This window comes from Thunnus maccoyii, chromosome 19, assembly GCF_910596095.1.
Source record: "Thunnus maccoyii chromosome 19, fThuMac1.1, whole genome shotgun sequence".
NCBI classification, from domain to species: Eukaryota; Metazoa; Chordata; class Actinopteri; order Scombriformes; family Scombridae; genus Thunnus; species Thunnus maccoyii.
Genome location: NC_056551.1, coordinates 27204318 through 27220118, shown reverse-complemented (window position 1 = coordinate 27220118; position 15801 = coordinate 27204318). Strand labels below are relative to the sequence as shown.

The window sequence follows — 15801 nt, the reverse complement described above, 5'->3', positions numbered from 1 at the left end:
AGGTAAACTAAACGTCTTTGGGTTTTATACTGTTGGTTAGATAAATCAAGTCATTTGAATATGTTATTAAAGTCATTTTTTAATCATTTTCTTACATTTTTATCCTAAATGATTAATAAAAATGGAGGAAATACTCGTCAGAGTGATAAATAGATCATGAAAATAATTGTACTACTATTCTGGAATAATAACACCTCGCCCCAGGTTTCCTGTGTGTCGGGTACTTTCAGGAATCAGGAATCATCATCATTTGATAAAACATGAAATATAAACACACATGACCACAACATACAATAAAATATTAAAGGTCTTAAAACCAAAAGAACCTTTCATACACTGTCCCTCTACTACCAGCTGATGGGAGCATTTGATCCAGCCTTGTGGAAGTGGATTCATCTGCTGCTGAAAATAGTCCCCAAAAAACGCATTATTTACTGTTTGTTTGCTAAAAAACTACAGTTACCAGCTGGAAGTTACTGACACTTTTTTAAACATGAAACTACATATTTGTGAGCTGTGTTTAAAGATCTTCAGCAGAACATTTTCAAATTTACACATTTTATAGCAAACATCACTTAAAGAACAACTGTGTTCATGATAAGATTATAGACTTAAAAATGAAGAAAAAACAATGAAAACTTGTAGTTTTTGGTTCCTTCTGCAGCTTCTTAAGATGCTCTGAACCTCCTACGAGTGTTTAGGAGTCACTCGTTAATCTACCATCATTTCAAAGAGTCTTCAGTTATGCTTTTGGGAAACATCTCTTAAGTTTAAAATGGATTTTACTGTCATCTTAACCTTAAAGGACGGGTTCACAACTTTTCAAGTCTGCCTTAAAAACAGCAGTCAGGAGTTTTTCTTGCTGTAATGATTCCTCCTGTACACACTGATGATCTATTAATATCCAGTATGAACAGGAGGAATCATTACAGCGATGAAAACCTCTTTCACTGTTCACATGGACACCTGACTGCTGGTTTAATACACACTTGTAAAATCATGAACCCGTCACATTCAGCTAAAATATTTTTATAAGATGTTACCAACAAGAAAAATGCTAGATATGCAAGATATGGAGAATAACCGATGATAACATCTGTAGATTTTGTGGTGATGAGGAGGAGGATATTATGCATTTATTTTGGTATTGTCCAGTGGTTTCATCCTTTTGGCAGCAGGTAGCAAATTGGTTATCTGAACAAGCAATCCTTTTACCCTGATCAAGATGAAAAAAATATGTTATTGGATATTATTGTGTTGCTTGGCAAGCTTTATATATTTGATTCTCCAAAAAAGCTGGTTTTGACTTCCTTCATATTATTTTGAAAACATTACTATTTGCAGGTCAAAGATTTGTAGGTCAAAGTCTCGTGACTCATTTAAAGTTCAAATGAAGTTCGTATCTAAAACTATGTGGAAGCAGTAAATGTTCAAAAAGGTGTGGGTTTGCTCACACTCTCCATTCAAATATATGAGTATTTTTCTGTGTCCAGCTGCAGTTACTTATTGTCTCTGACAGTACACATGTCAATCAAACTTTCAAAATAATCATGAACCCGTCTTTTAAGATGCTTTTAGGAACTGAAGCCCTGATCTCTGCCGTGCTGCAGATATTCTCTGGATTCAATCTTACTGCCGACCAGACAGACGAGTATCGGTAAGTAAAACCCACTGACAGCAGATACATTTCAGTTAAAGACTTTATTATTTCAATAAGAGGAGTAAGTGGACCGAGTGTAACGTTGTACAGTACATACTACAATGTAAACTGCAGCTGAATGGAAATGTTTCAAAATGTTGTGTCCCAAACCACATCTGTTCCCCGTGTAAATGTAACCAACAGGTCACGTAAAGCAAAGACTGATGAGGTTAGCAGGTAGATCAAGTATACTGACACAGAACAAGACGAAGAACAATCAGACGTTTAAGCTAAGACCAGGAAGTAGACTGATCCCGTGATAAATAATCTTCCCGGAGACTGAAAAGATAAACATGGCGGTCTGATCCTTCTTCAGCTGGTTCTGAAGGAATATTTCATAGAGAAGCTGACAGAGTGCAGACGCACAGCGGTGTGACAGATGTCTGGAATAACAGGAGGGATGTAGGAGTTAGTGGGGGAGCTCATGGTGCACCAGTTTGTAGTGGGAACCACAGGACGGGCAGCGCTGGGCCTCGCCCTCATGAAGCCAGAACCAAACCACGGCTGTGTTGTCTTCTTCACCTGCACGGAGGAGAGAAGACGATCAGTCCATTTTGTCATTTTTCAAAGTAAAAAAAAGTGAACATTTTACGTTTTTCATTTTCATATTTGACAGTTTAATTGAACATCTCAACATTTTAGACCGTCAGTCAGACAAAACAAGCAAATTAAAGACATCACTATAACCTCTGAGAACTTGTGAACACCATTTTTTTAACATCTCATAGACTAAACAGTTAATCAATTATCCAGAAAATAACTGAGAGATTAATAGATAATGAAAGTAATCGTTAGTAGCAGCTTTACAAACAACCTCTGAGATAACTGGACAGAAATGAAACAATTAAAACAAACCAGGCGTTAAATTAAAGATAAAACTGTGTGTGAAACCCAGACTGGATCTTTGAGGCTCTTACTGATGTTGATGCTTTAATTTGACGAGGTTCCCTTAAATTAGTTTATTGAACTGTTGGACGCAGTGAAATATAAACTATAAACTAAACAATCAGGACGTATTTGTCTTCATATGTATTAACAAGATTATGTTTCATTTTAAACAACTATATAGACAACAGAGTTGAACTGAATACACTCTTTGTTCTGTGTATTTTGTTACTGAATGTATTTCTAATTGACTTTATTTATCTCTAAATATGAATGACTGTTAAAATGACTCAAATACTGTAGAAACAAGTGTGTCATTAATATCTGACGCTGCTGCTGTGATCGTGTGCTGATGAAGCTGAAGAGAAAGATAAATGTAAATGATTACTGTTAAGATGATGAAGCATTAAGTAGAAGTGTGTTGAATTGATCACTGTATTGAATATATACTTCACAGAAAACTTGTGATCACTATATGAACACAGAGTATGTTAAAGGTAATCACACTCAGAGCACCAGACAAAAGTACAAGTGTGTTTATATTAAACTTCACTTTTTAAAAAAAAAAAAACTTTGAGAAAGGATCAAGAAATAAAGGTGTAAAATGTCAAAGCCAGGAGAAGAGTCGCCCTGAACAGCTGTAAAAAAAAATAAAAGAGCATAACTGGATGAAACTGGATGTGCCAAAAATATCCAGTTCTGTCCAAAACCTATTCCTGATGATGTAAAGAAATGATAACGGTGTAACTGGCTGGTATAAAAGAGGTCGGACAAAAGGTGTGACCTCTGTAGACCCAGATGGTATAAAAGACGACGTCCTGAGCCGAGAAACTCTCCTCTGCTCTCTTTAAAGTACAGTTTGCTGCTCAGACCTCTGACTCCTGATGATTCTTTTATTTTTTGAACATCAAAGAGAAGTTTTGTCCCTGAGCTGGTCTGAAACTTTTTTCCCAACTGGGACCCAAAGATTTACACGATATCACATCGCAACAAACAGCCAAATGTTGTTAAACAGGTAACTTACAGACGCATCCCACAATCCTCTTGTTTGTGATGGAGGGAACCAGATGGGGGTCGGCCTTGGAGCCGGTGTACTCCTTCGGCTTCATCATGTTGTAGGGATCCTGAAACACACAGAGAGAAGAACCGGGTCAGAAATGATCATCTTCTGTGTGAACAACACAAGTCGATATAAAACTGAATCTGTTTCATATATTTATATTATGTGATGCATCTTTTTATTCAGGCAGCTGGGAGAGACCTCAGATTACATCATTATTATGCTGTTTAGATACTGAACATATAACACAAGTTTACACTGTTATTGTTGCAATATTTCACTTTATTTACATGTTATTTCATTATTAGTGACATCATGTTACTGACTAACAGTAAAAAAAACAACAATATTTGTCGTTTGTCAATCGATTCAGAAGCGAAGATGATAAAAATCAGCTGGAATTATCTAAAATTTGGCATTTTTGCTGCAAAAACAACTGAAAACAATTAATCAAATTATTAAAATAGTTGGCAGGTTTCTCCTGCAGAGAGGAAGAGGTTTTATTCGGCTCCAAAATAATAAGAATTGAGAATAAAAACAGTAATTCAAATCCTCTCCAAATGTGTTTAACAGCAATTTATCAAACAAGTGTTGAAGAAACTTCCAGCAGTAACTCGGCTCTCATCTACAGCAGCTGCTGGATAAACGTTGTTTTGTCTGAACGCTCCGCCGTGAAGCTAATGCTAACGCTAACGCTAACAGGAGAGAGGACTTCCTGTCATTTCTCATAAAATAAAAGCGTTTTTTATTTCTGGTAAAAAAAACATCTTAAAAACGTTGAATTACAACCGCAGCGTACTTTTTTTGCGTCATGTCAGTGTTTCCAGTTTGTGAGAGACCTGATTCTCTTCTTCTTCTTCTTCTGGATTTCATGTAAAAACGACTGCGGACGTCTGTCAGAAAGCCTTAAAATCTGATCACCTCAGTTTCAGATAACATTCAGCTTATTTTCTATGTATTAATATGAGTAGATGTATACAGTTTTGTTAAGTACAGTTTCATTTATTGAAGCAATAATAGACATTTTTGTTTATCAAATGTTTAAAACAGGAAAATAAGGTAACAGACTCTTTGCCTCGATCACGCTCGCTGTCGAGCGTAGTCGCCCCCCAAAGATCCATCCTGAGCCACAAAACACTCGATTAATCAACTAATCATTGCAGCTCTGGTCCAGTATAACTGCTGGTCTCCAGTACAAACAAAGCATTAATTAACACATGACCTGCTAATACTACTTCCTGCTTTCATACAGCGCGGACGCTTTTCTGCTTGCTCTCACCTCTGCTTACATTTTTCTGCTGATATTCTTGTTTTCTTCTGGAGACTTATAAATCACTGGGACTCCATTTTTTTTTTTTTTTTTAGATATAGCAGGCTATTAGCTATGTTTCAACATTTTTATAACCTCCTCAGTACGACGTGAGTGAGGCCTACCAGTGACTGGAAACGTGGCACTTAGCTAAAGCTAATTAGCAGCAAGATGCCTTCCTTCTCCACGGACGACCACCACTAACTTCTACAGAAGATTGATTGCAGTGCTGGAAAACAAAATATACCGTTTAGAAGTGAACGTGGAAGTGAATGACACCACCTTAACATGGACTCAAAGCAGTGGACAAGAGCACGCTAATACACGGCTGTATCACTATTAAACAACATTTTCTTGCAACCAACAGTCAGAAATGTTTTTCTTTTAAAAATTTTAGACATTTAAACTTGTGGAGGTTTTTTTGAACAGAGTTACCAGATACGTGAGGAGGAAACTTTCTTTTATCCGGTTCAATCTGGATTAACCTCTTATTGTAATTAATACAACAGTAAAGCAGAGAGAGACCGTCACCACGGCGACAATCCAAGTTCATTATGTGCTCAGAGACCTCCCGCTGAAAACACTATTATTAAAACACCAAACATCTGAGATAACCGAGTTCATTTCCCAGTTTGTCCCACACCAAGCCTGCTGGGAGCAGATAACAGAGTCTGATTTAAGGATGTTTCTTATCTACTCAAAGACTAATTACTTAAAACTGGAGATGCTGCCGTTCGATCTCTCGGCTGAAGAATAGCGAAGCAAGAGATTTTTATCAGCACGTTGTTTCTACAGGCGACCGTGAGGGAGTCCTTCCATCTGTTTATCTGCAGCCTGTCTGAGTCCAGGTCGCTGAAGGGGGCTCAGGAGGAAGAGCCCACTAGTTGGAAGATCGGCGGTTCGATCCCCGGCTCCTCCAAGTGTCCTTGAGCAAATGACTGAACCCCAACCTGCCCCTGATGGCTGCAGCAGCGATGTGTGAATGTGTGTGTGAGACTATTCCGCACTCCCATAGAGCTGCAACAATTAATCAATTAGTTGTCAACTATTTTGATAATCAATTAATCGTTTTGTCATTTTTTTAAGAGGAAAAAAGTCAGAATTCTCTGATTTCAGCTTCTTAAATGTGAATATTTTCTGGTTTCTTTAGTCTTCTATGACAGTAAACTGAATATTTTTCTGTTGTGGTCAAAACAAGACATTTGAGCTGCAACTTAAGTTTATTTAATTATCAATTAATCAGCAGATTATTAGAAAACAAGTCTTCAGATATCTTCAAATTAAAGCCAAAAATATTCAGTTTCTGAGGATATAAAACAGAAGATCTCAGCAGCTTTTAATTGATAAATGTCACAAGTTATTCAACAATTATTTAAATAGCTGCAGATTAATTTACAATCCGCTGATTAGTCAAGTAAATGTTTCAGCTCTAATTATGTCTGACATTCAATTTACTGTCATATGAAACAAAGACAAGCATCAAATATCCACATTTGAGAAGCTGGAATCAGCCAATGACTAAAATTATTGATCAGTTATTGCCGATTTATTTTCTTTCAACCAACTATTTACTTCCAATAATCGACTAATCACTGTAGTTGTAAGTCTTTCTGCATATATTGCCCTTATCAGCTGTGATCGATATAATCAAAGGACACCACCCAAACACACACACTATCATTGCAGACAAATGCTTATTGATAGAAATGATCGGTACCGTTCCCTCCTTCATGGCCTTCATGATGATCTTCTCCAGGCCTGTGGCTTGTTCCTCGTCAGTGGGAATCCCTGCAAACAAAACAACCAAATCAAGTCAGAGAAAAAGGACAAAAGCAGCAGGTGAGACGTCATTTTCAGTCGCCTTTACTAATCATAGAAGTGACCACAGCTGCACATTAGACAGATTAGAAAAGACTGACTCTATAAAGATATTGAGTGATTGAATTTCAGAAGGTAAAAATAACTTCTCTACCTTTATTTTAAAGCGAGAAAGAGAAGCTCTACATGGACATGACCGACTAAAATGGAGAAATGTAGAATTTCTAACCACAAGATCAGAGAAGTCGTGTGTTAAATGAGTCTCTGCGGTCTCCTTGGTAACCTAGTCCAGATTCGACAGGTCTAAATATAACATTAGCTGGAGATATATCAGTGAAATCGCCCTTTTTCCGGTTTCAAGTGGGTTTAAACAATGTTAAGGATTTTGCTACGATGTCTAACACTTTTACATAATTGTGAGTGGTGAAACATCAGAGATTCAGTCGATAAATATATTTATTCTTCTTAATGTTTCCCTTAAACTCCGTATCGGAAGCTAACGTTATCTTCAGATAGGTTGTGCTTGGTCCCGCTAACATTAGCAGAGCGATTTTTCATGAATATATCTCATTTACGTGAGATGTCCTCTACTGTACGACATCAAATAACAACAGAAACACACTTGAATTGAGCTTGTTTATAGGAACCATCAACTTTTTGATTTAAATAGTTGAAAATAACGTTTGACCTCTTACAGATAGCGGTGCGTCGCTGCTAATGCTAACATTAACCGGCTAACGCGCTGCGGTCAAACCGCCTCTTTTAGCTCATATTTCAGCGGTGTTTCTGTCTTTCTGTCTCGGTATAAATGTCGTCCTCACCTCCAGCAGCCATGCCGCGGGTCAGGGCGGGGACCCGGGCAGCCCGGCAGGTTGTTGCGGCTCTGTACGCCGAGCGGAGCAGTAACCTTGCAGCCATTCTTCCTCCTTCACTGTCAAGAATTGGTCGCGCGGTGATGACGTGGCGGGTTTGTTGACCTGTCGCTCGTTTTTGACGTCAAATATAGTTTTAGTACAAAGTTCAAACACTTAAATAGAAAAGTCCCGAAAGGTGATACACTTTATTTATACATTGTGCGAGCAAGATAATTTACTATAAATCCATGTGTGAAACATTTAACCCTTTATTAACAGTTCATAATCATTTATAACTGCAGGACTCATCAGTAAATGTGACTATTAAGAAATTATTTACTATTTACAACACGGGAACTTACTAGAATTTACTAAATCTTCTTTTGGGTGAAGCTAGAAGACGAGAAGGCAAAACAGCACACTGGATATTTCAGTAGGATTAAGTAAAACATCTGTAATAGTACCAGTTTAGTATTTAGTATATATTTATTTAGTATAGTATATATAGTATATATTTAGTATAGAGTTTTTTTAAACAGGCTACATTCACACTGGAGGCTTTGTGTTTGTCCCTGAACACACGACCACGTAGACCATCAGGATGTTTAGAGCCGATCCAAAACTTTAATGATTATGAATCATTAATAGAGGATTCATCAGGTCTGCAGTTATACTTATTAGGTAATTAATTAAAATAATTAAAGTCTGCAGTTCTAAATGTGTCTTTCTTTCTTCCTTTATGTGCAAGAGCAGCAAGAATTTCATTGTATGACATTCTGATGTGAAAATAAAACTTGATTATGTGCACAAGATAATAACTTGTGTACACAAAATAAAATGTAGTAATAAAAAATACAGTCAATTAATAAATTGCTGTACGACTTTTTGAGGAGTTAAAGGTTGATTAAATTACGTTCATAAATAAGCTTCCAGTATCGCCGTACTTCTCCATGAAAACAAGAACGTTTGACTGGTAACTTTCAAAAATCACAACTATATTTGAGTGTCTGTGATCTAATGTTTACTCTCATTGATCTAAAGGGTGGAGAAAATATTAGAGCTGCAACGATTAGTTGATTAGTTATCAAATCAATCGCTAACTATTTCGATAATCGATTAATCATTTTAATTAATTTTTTCAGAAAGAACGCCTGAATTCTCTGATTCCAGCTTCTTAAATGTGAATATTTTCTGGTTTCTTTAGTCTCTATGACAGTAAACTGAATATCTTTGAGTTGTGGACATTTTATAGACCAAATGACTAATCCATCAATCGAGAAAATAAACAACAGATTAATCAATAATGAAAATAATCCTACAAAACATCACAAACATACAACAGCAGCACAAACTACAGCCTGTAAAACGACTGTAAACTTGTATCAACAGCACTCAGTTTAAACAAAAACCTTCTTGAAGCCTCCAAAAATGAGCTCAATTACTATAGTGTGTAAAATATTAATATTTTCTCTCTGTTAATGAATAAAACCATCATCCAACCTCTTCTCCCGTGTTGTAGATTTCAATTTCAACAAACCCAACTAAATAAATAAAGCTTCTAAGATGTTTAGGTGAGGCATGAAAGAAAGAGTCCAAAGAGTCAAAGACGTCAATAAATAGGAGTTCAGGAAGTTTATTATTTCAATAAGAGGAGTAAGTGGACCGAGTGTAACGTTGTACAGTACATACTACAATGTAAACTGCAGCTGAATGGAAATGTTTCAAAATGTTGTGTCCCAAACCACATCTGTTCCCCGTGTAAATGTAACCAACAGGTCACGTAAAGCAAAGACTGATGAGGTTAGCAGGTAGATCAAGTATACTGACACAGAACAAGACGAAGAACAATCAGACGTTTAAGCTAAGACCAGGAAGTAGACTGATCCCGTGATAAATAATCTTCCCGGAGACTGAAAAGATAAACATGGCGGTCTGATCCTTCTTCAGCCGGTTCTGAAGGAATATTTCATAGAGAAGCTGACAGAGTGCAGACGCACAGCGGTGTGACAGATGTCTGGAATAACAGGAGGGATGTAGGAGTTAGTGGGGGAGCTCATGGTGCACCAGTTTGTAGTGGGAACCACAGGACGGGCAGCGCTGGGCCTCGCCCTCATGAAGCCAGAACCAAACCACGGCTGTGTTGTCTTCTTCACCTGCACGGAGGAGAGAGAGCAGTTTAGAAAGAATAAACTGACAAATTAACCTTTTAAACTTACAGGACTGTTGTTTTAAGACTCGAAACGCTGTGAACGTTTCCTTCATATTTATGCTGCTTCAGACGTTTTGTAATAGTCACGAAAAAACAGTCTGACTTTCTTCACAAGGGGAGAAACACTGCAGCGATTAGCTGATTAGTCAATCGACAGAAAATTCATCAGCAATCATCTTGATAACTGATTAATTATTATAGTTATTTCTCAAGAAAAAAAGCCACATACTCACTAGTACAAACTTCTTAAATGTGATGATTTTATGCTTTTCTTTGTCATATATGATAGTAAACTGAACATTTTGGGGTTTTGAACTGTTGGTTGAATGGAACAAGCTGTTTGAATGCATTACTTTTACACATTTTTCACTATTTTCTGACATTTTAAAGACAATTTATTGATAAAATTACTTGCAGATTGACCGATAATGAAAATAACTGTTTGTCTGAATAACTTTGGAGTTTGGAACATGTCATCCAGTGCAGTGTTGTGGCTCACCGATGTGTTTTTAATAGTTTTTGAACAACAACGGAGGAATAAGATATATCAGGCTTTGGATACGCACACAATACTTGTCAGTAGATCAGTTCATTGTTCTGATTCATTGACAATAATAAAAATATAGAAAAATCACCAGTTTGATCCTTTAAGAATCACTGTTTTAAAGGGTCAGTTCACCTCTCATAGTGATACTGGTTGTAGTCTAACAAGTTCAAGTTACTCCTAAGCAGACTGTAGTTTGCCAAATTTGACGATAAATAGATTAAACTTTTATCTTAAAAAGGTTTAAAAAGTGAACTTTTTTAGGCCACATTAACTTACAGACACATCCCACAATCCTCTTGTTTGTGATGGAGGGAACCAGATGGGGGTCGGCCTTGGAGCCGGTGTACTCCTTTGGCTTCATCATGTTGTAGGGATCCTGAAAACACAGAGAGAAGGATTTGGTCGGGTTTACCACTCATTAAAACAGGTTCATTAATCTGTTTTTAAAATCATTTTCATACATAGAAGACCGCCTGACTTAAGCTTCATAATCTACTGACTTATGTTAAAGGGTAAAGTTTATCATGGATGTCGTCCAGCCAGTTATTTTTAGATTCATACCGTTCCTTCCTTCATGGCCTTCATAATGATCTTCTCCAGTCCTGTAGCTTGCTCCTCATCGGTGGGAATCCCTGCCGTCAAACCAACAACGTTAAGTCATAAATAAACTGACAACATCATCAATACAAAGCAAAAACAAATCTGCAAACTTGTTAACGGTAGTGCGGTGGTATCACTTTATCAGAAAACTAATAAATCACATTAGAGAAGGAAGTTACAAGAGACATTAAAGATGATGACACGTCATTTGGCTGCAACTATTAACTGACAATTACTTTCATTATTGATTTTTTTAGTTGTTTCGTCAAAAAAAAAATAGTGAAAAATGTTGATCAGTGTTTCCCAAAGTCAAAGTTCACGTCCTCAAATGTCTTGTTTTGTCTACAACTCAAAGACATTCAGTTTACTGTCATAGAGACTAAAGAACCCAGAAAATATTCACATTTAAGAAGCTGGAATCAGAGAATTTAGACTTTTTTTTCTTAAAAACATCGGGGATTCAGCCTTACGCTCCCAAAATCTGGAAAACCTTACCAGCAAAAATGAAAGAGGTGACCTCAGTGAGCTTTTAAAAGCAAAGTAAAAACTTAGATATACAAACTGGCCTTTAATTCACTTCCTCACCAACATCTACCTGTATGTTTATTCTACTTTAATGTCTAATTGTTAATATATTTTCATATTTTATTCTTTTATCTTTTGTTAGTTTTAAAATGTATTTTCATGTTTTTTCTTATGAGCACGGCACACTGAGTTACAACTAATGTATGAAAAGTTCTATACAAATAAATAAACTTAAAACTTTAAAATGACACAAAACGATTAATCGATTATCTAAATAGTTGGCGATTAATTTACTAGTTGGATTAAACATGGTTGCACATGGTTATTTCAGTCTTAAGTCTGGTGAGAACATGAAGAACAGAAGAAGAAAAAATATGAACATTTATTTAAATTAAAATAGTTTTTCGTACTTTCAATTTGAGCCGAATTCAAGAACATTTGAGTCTAAATCTACTGTGTAAAATTTCTTTCAGTTTTACGAAATATAATTTACACGATACACGATTTCTTAATAAATTGTTATATTTTTAAACGACGTCCGGCCTGACTCATCAGCAGCATTATCTGCCCTTGTCGCGGATATTTCAGCGGTGTTTCTGTCGTCATGTCTCGGTGTAGATGTCGTCCTCACCTCCAGCCGCCATGCCGCGGGTCAGAGCGGGGACCGGGGCAGAGACCCGGGCAGAAACCGGGGCAGCCCGGCAGGTTGTTGCGGCTCTGAAAGCCGAGCGGAGCAGTAACCTTGCAGCCATTCTTCCTCCTTCACTGATCACACGTCTGGTCGCAAGGTAATGATGACGTAATGACGTAAGGTACCTTCTTCTTCTTCTTCGTTTTTGGGGTGTGACGGCAGCTTGGTGTTGCATTACCGCCATCTCCTGGAGGCAGTCAACTACTACAGTTTGTCAGATTTTTCCTATCAATCCTGTTCTCTTAAGAAGGCTAGAGGTAACAAATGCGTGAACTAGTTTTTCTGCATCTTTTTGGGACAGGATGTGCCTGATTTTTGCGATATTACATAAGTGAAAAAAGGCAGTCCTTGAGATTTGATTTATGTGGGAGTTAAAGGACATATCCTGATCAAAGATAACTCCCAGATTCCTTACGGTGGTGCTGGAGGCCAGGGTAATGCCATCCAGAGTAGCTATATCATTAGATAATGTGTTTCTAAGGTGTTTAGGGCCAAGCACAATAACTTCAGTTTTATCTGAATTTAGTAGTAGAAAATTGCAGGTCATCCAGGTCTTTATGTCCTTAAGGCATGCTTGGAGTTTGTTTAACTGATTGGGTTCATCTGGCTTCATTGATAAATATAATTGGGTGTCATCTGCATAACAATGGAAATTTATGGAGTGTTTCCTAATAATATTACCTAAAGGAAGCATATACAAGGTGAATAGAATTGGTCCAAATACAGAACCTTGTGGAACTCCGTGTCTAACCCTTGCCTTCATGGAGGATTCACCATTAACATGTACAAACTGAAATCGGTCTGATAAATAGGACTTAAACCAGCTTAATGCAGTTCCTTTAATGCCAATTAAATGTTCCAGTCTCTGCAAAAGGATTTGATGGTTGAAATAAACCGAACAAGTGTTAGCAGCAGCTCAGCTAACAGCCCGTACCAGACGTCCGGTGGTCACCGTACATCGTCGGAGAAACACTGATTTTTTAGGTGAAACAGCTTTATTCAGTGTTTTTACCTGTAATCTCCGGGTCCGTTTGTTCTGGAGAGGAGGAGACCTCTGCGGGTAATTCGGCTCCCGGTAAAAACATCCCGAATGATTAACATTGGGGTAATCCTATCCCGGTGAAGCTGGTTATTTAACGATGAAGACAACAACTCCCATGATCCCTTGCTACTTCACACTGTCATCACACTCCGTCTTTTGTTATTGTTTTGATTGAGAGAGCCCTAGGCTGAAATTACACATCGTGTGTTTAAGTAAAGGTATAGAAGTAACTCCAGCTAAATATACTTAAAAGTACTATAGTAAAAGTATTTGTTTTGCACAAAATTGGGTTGTGACTGATATATTAAATATATTTAACAGTTAATGTACAAGCAACAATTTATTATCATAGCTGGTCCAGGTGGAGCTAGTTTGAACTGCTATAAGGGTCACAAGATAAATCTGAGGGGTGTTAAGTTGATAGATTTGGTAGGAAAGAAGAAAAAACATAGCTCTGCTACATAAATTTGGATTCATTTATTAAAAATGTTTCTTTAATCTTTATGTTTTTGAGAAATATTGGAGAGTTTTACCTCTTTGGGCCTCAAATTGTTATTTATTTGAAACCATGTGAACTGCTAACAACTCTGACATCTGAAAAACGACAAGATATATCTACACAATGATTTTTTTGTAAGGGGCTACCATTCAAGAAGTTTGGGAACTAATCTTCAACAATGCAGTGTAATTTATAAGCTCATCATTATGTTATTTTATGTAATTTTTTAATCTAAGTAACTAGTAACTAAAGCTGTCAATAAATGTAGTGGAGTAGAAAGTATAATATTTCCCTCTGAAATGTAGTGGAGTGGAAGTATAAAGTAGCATCACATGGAAATACTCAAGTAAAGTACAAGTACCTCAAAATTGTATTTAAGTACAGTACTTGAGTAAATGTGCTTAGTTACTTCATGGGGGAATTAGGAATTATTATTGTGTACAACTTCCACATGAAATTATTCATCCAGTGACATATTAGAGTAGGTATAATAATAGGTAAATAGTCCTCCTTGTTGGCCACACAAGAGAGGTCAATGAGAATTATGATTGTTATTGATCTTAATTATGATTTTGCAAGGGTACAGGTCTTTTAAGGTTAAATGACTGAGATGCAAGCACAAGAACACACAAACAAGTCCACTTTACACATACACATTTTTTAATAATACTACAGCTACAAGTACTAAAAACTACATTTTACAGACAAGACACAAAAGGGAAAGGGAAACCGGTACACAAGGTTGTGGCTAGTGAATGATTGAAATGCATGATGCAGAGTTATCTGTTGTGCAGTTGACCTGATAAACGGATGAGATGACTGTTACCGGAGAAGCAGCGAGTCAAATCAACGGTACAACAGCTTCATTCTGAATTGCCAATTGAAATTACAAATCATGAAAGCACCAGGGTTCAAGCAGTTTGATGAAGGTTTTGTACAAATACTTGCTTGCTCCCTGGGGTGGCTTCTTGTGGAGAATGGAGGAGCTGGAGTCTGGATCTTGTAATGATGAGTGAGTTGGCCTGCCCGGACTTGAAAAGTTTCCATCGTAAGAGAGCTCCTGATTTATGCTCTCCTAGGCTTGATCCTCAACTCATGACTCTAGACTTCACCTCCTGTTGCTCTGAGTCACATCTTCAGACTAGCCAAATGCAAGCTTTCCACCGTCATGGCAGAGAGTAAGAAAACAAAGTCAAAAGCAAGAAGAACCAGCAAACCTTGCCAATCCCAGGGGTTGCAGAGTTCTGGGGGAGCAGAGTCAGTCCTTTCCTGATCATGGACAGGCGGGTTCAACTCCTGAATACGGTTTCTCCATTAATCAAAGTATTTACAATTTAGCAATTGCGTGATTCTTAATTTTGCATTTTTGATAGTAGCTTTAGAGTTCTCACAGTGAAACAAGCAGAATGGTACTAAACATCATAGTGTTATCATGGATGATGGGATCATGTTAGTGGTACACTTCTTGACTTAAAGGCAGTAGAATAAAAGTCCAAAGTACATAACACACATACTAACATACAATATTATTGTCCTTAGACAAAATCTAAAACTACATTTGTAAGTCCATGGGTTTGGGTCAGTGGTCTGGTTTGGTGACTATGCTGGAGATGGGGGTTCCCTATCTGATTCTCTCTGTTTGCAGCAGGTTGTTTAGATGGTCTGGTCAGAGAGAAGTTTGGGACTCTCACTTATATATTATTGGCCAGCATTCCTGGAGTGTTGAAGAAAGAGCTGTTGTTTGAGGCTTGTGCTGTCTGCCTTCAAAACATGCAGGGACCACACAGGTTACTGTGTCCTATTCGTAGTCTGGTCATTATTTCCTTCTCTTTTCTATTTCCTCCCCTGTTTCTCTCCACGTTTGTATGTAGTTGTCTTCGTCTTGTCTCCTGATCTCAGTGCTGCTGCCGCTCTTTAATGTTTTTTCCACACACAATACCCTTTCCCTCTGATTTTGAAAGTGTAATTCGGGCGTCTACGTTTTCTTTTTTTTACAGCTTGTTTGGCTATCTTGTCCACTCTCTCATTACCCATAATGCCCATGTGCACAGCAACCCAAATGA

At 37.3% G+C, this 15801-nt stretch overlaps 2 protein-coding genes across 2 annotated transcripts; both read right to left on the bottom strand.

The window, feature by feature from the left end:
* Positions 1-1682: 1682 nt before the first annotated feature.
* Positions 1683-7725, bottom strand: LOC121886076 (cytochrome c oxidase subunit 5B, mitochondrial-like). Its single transcript, XM_042395988.1, has 4 exons — positions 7593-7725; positions 6671-6741; positions 3609-3708; positions 1683-2221 (listed from the first exon to the last, which is right to left on the bottom strand). The coding sequence occupies exons 1-4, from the start codon at positions 7687-7689 to the stop codon at positions 2109-2111; spliced, it is 381 nt and encodes a 126-aa protein (XP_042251922.1). The 5' UTR covers positions 7690-7725; the 3' UTR covers positions 1683-2108.
* Positions 7726-9234: 1509 nt separating this feature from the next.
* LOC121886075 (cytochrome c oxidase subunit 5B, mitochondrial-like) lies at positions 9235-12310 on the bottom strand. Its single transcript, XM_042395987.1, has 4 exons — positions 12138-12310; positions 10943-11013; positions 10658-10757; positions 9235-9778 (listed from the first exon to the last, which is right to left on the bottom strand). Exons 1-4 carry the CDS (start codon positions 12256-12258, stop codon positions 9666-9668), a joined length of 405 nt encoding a protein of 134 aa, XP_042251921.1. The 5' UTR covers positions 12259-12310; the 3' UTR covers positions 9235-9665.
* Positions 12311-15801: the final 3491 nt, after the last annotated feature.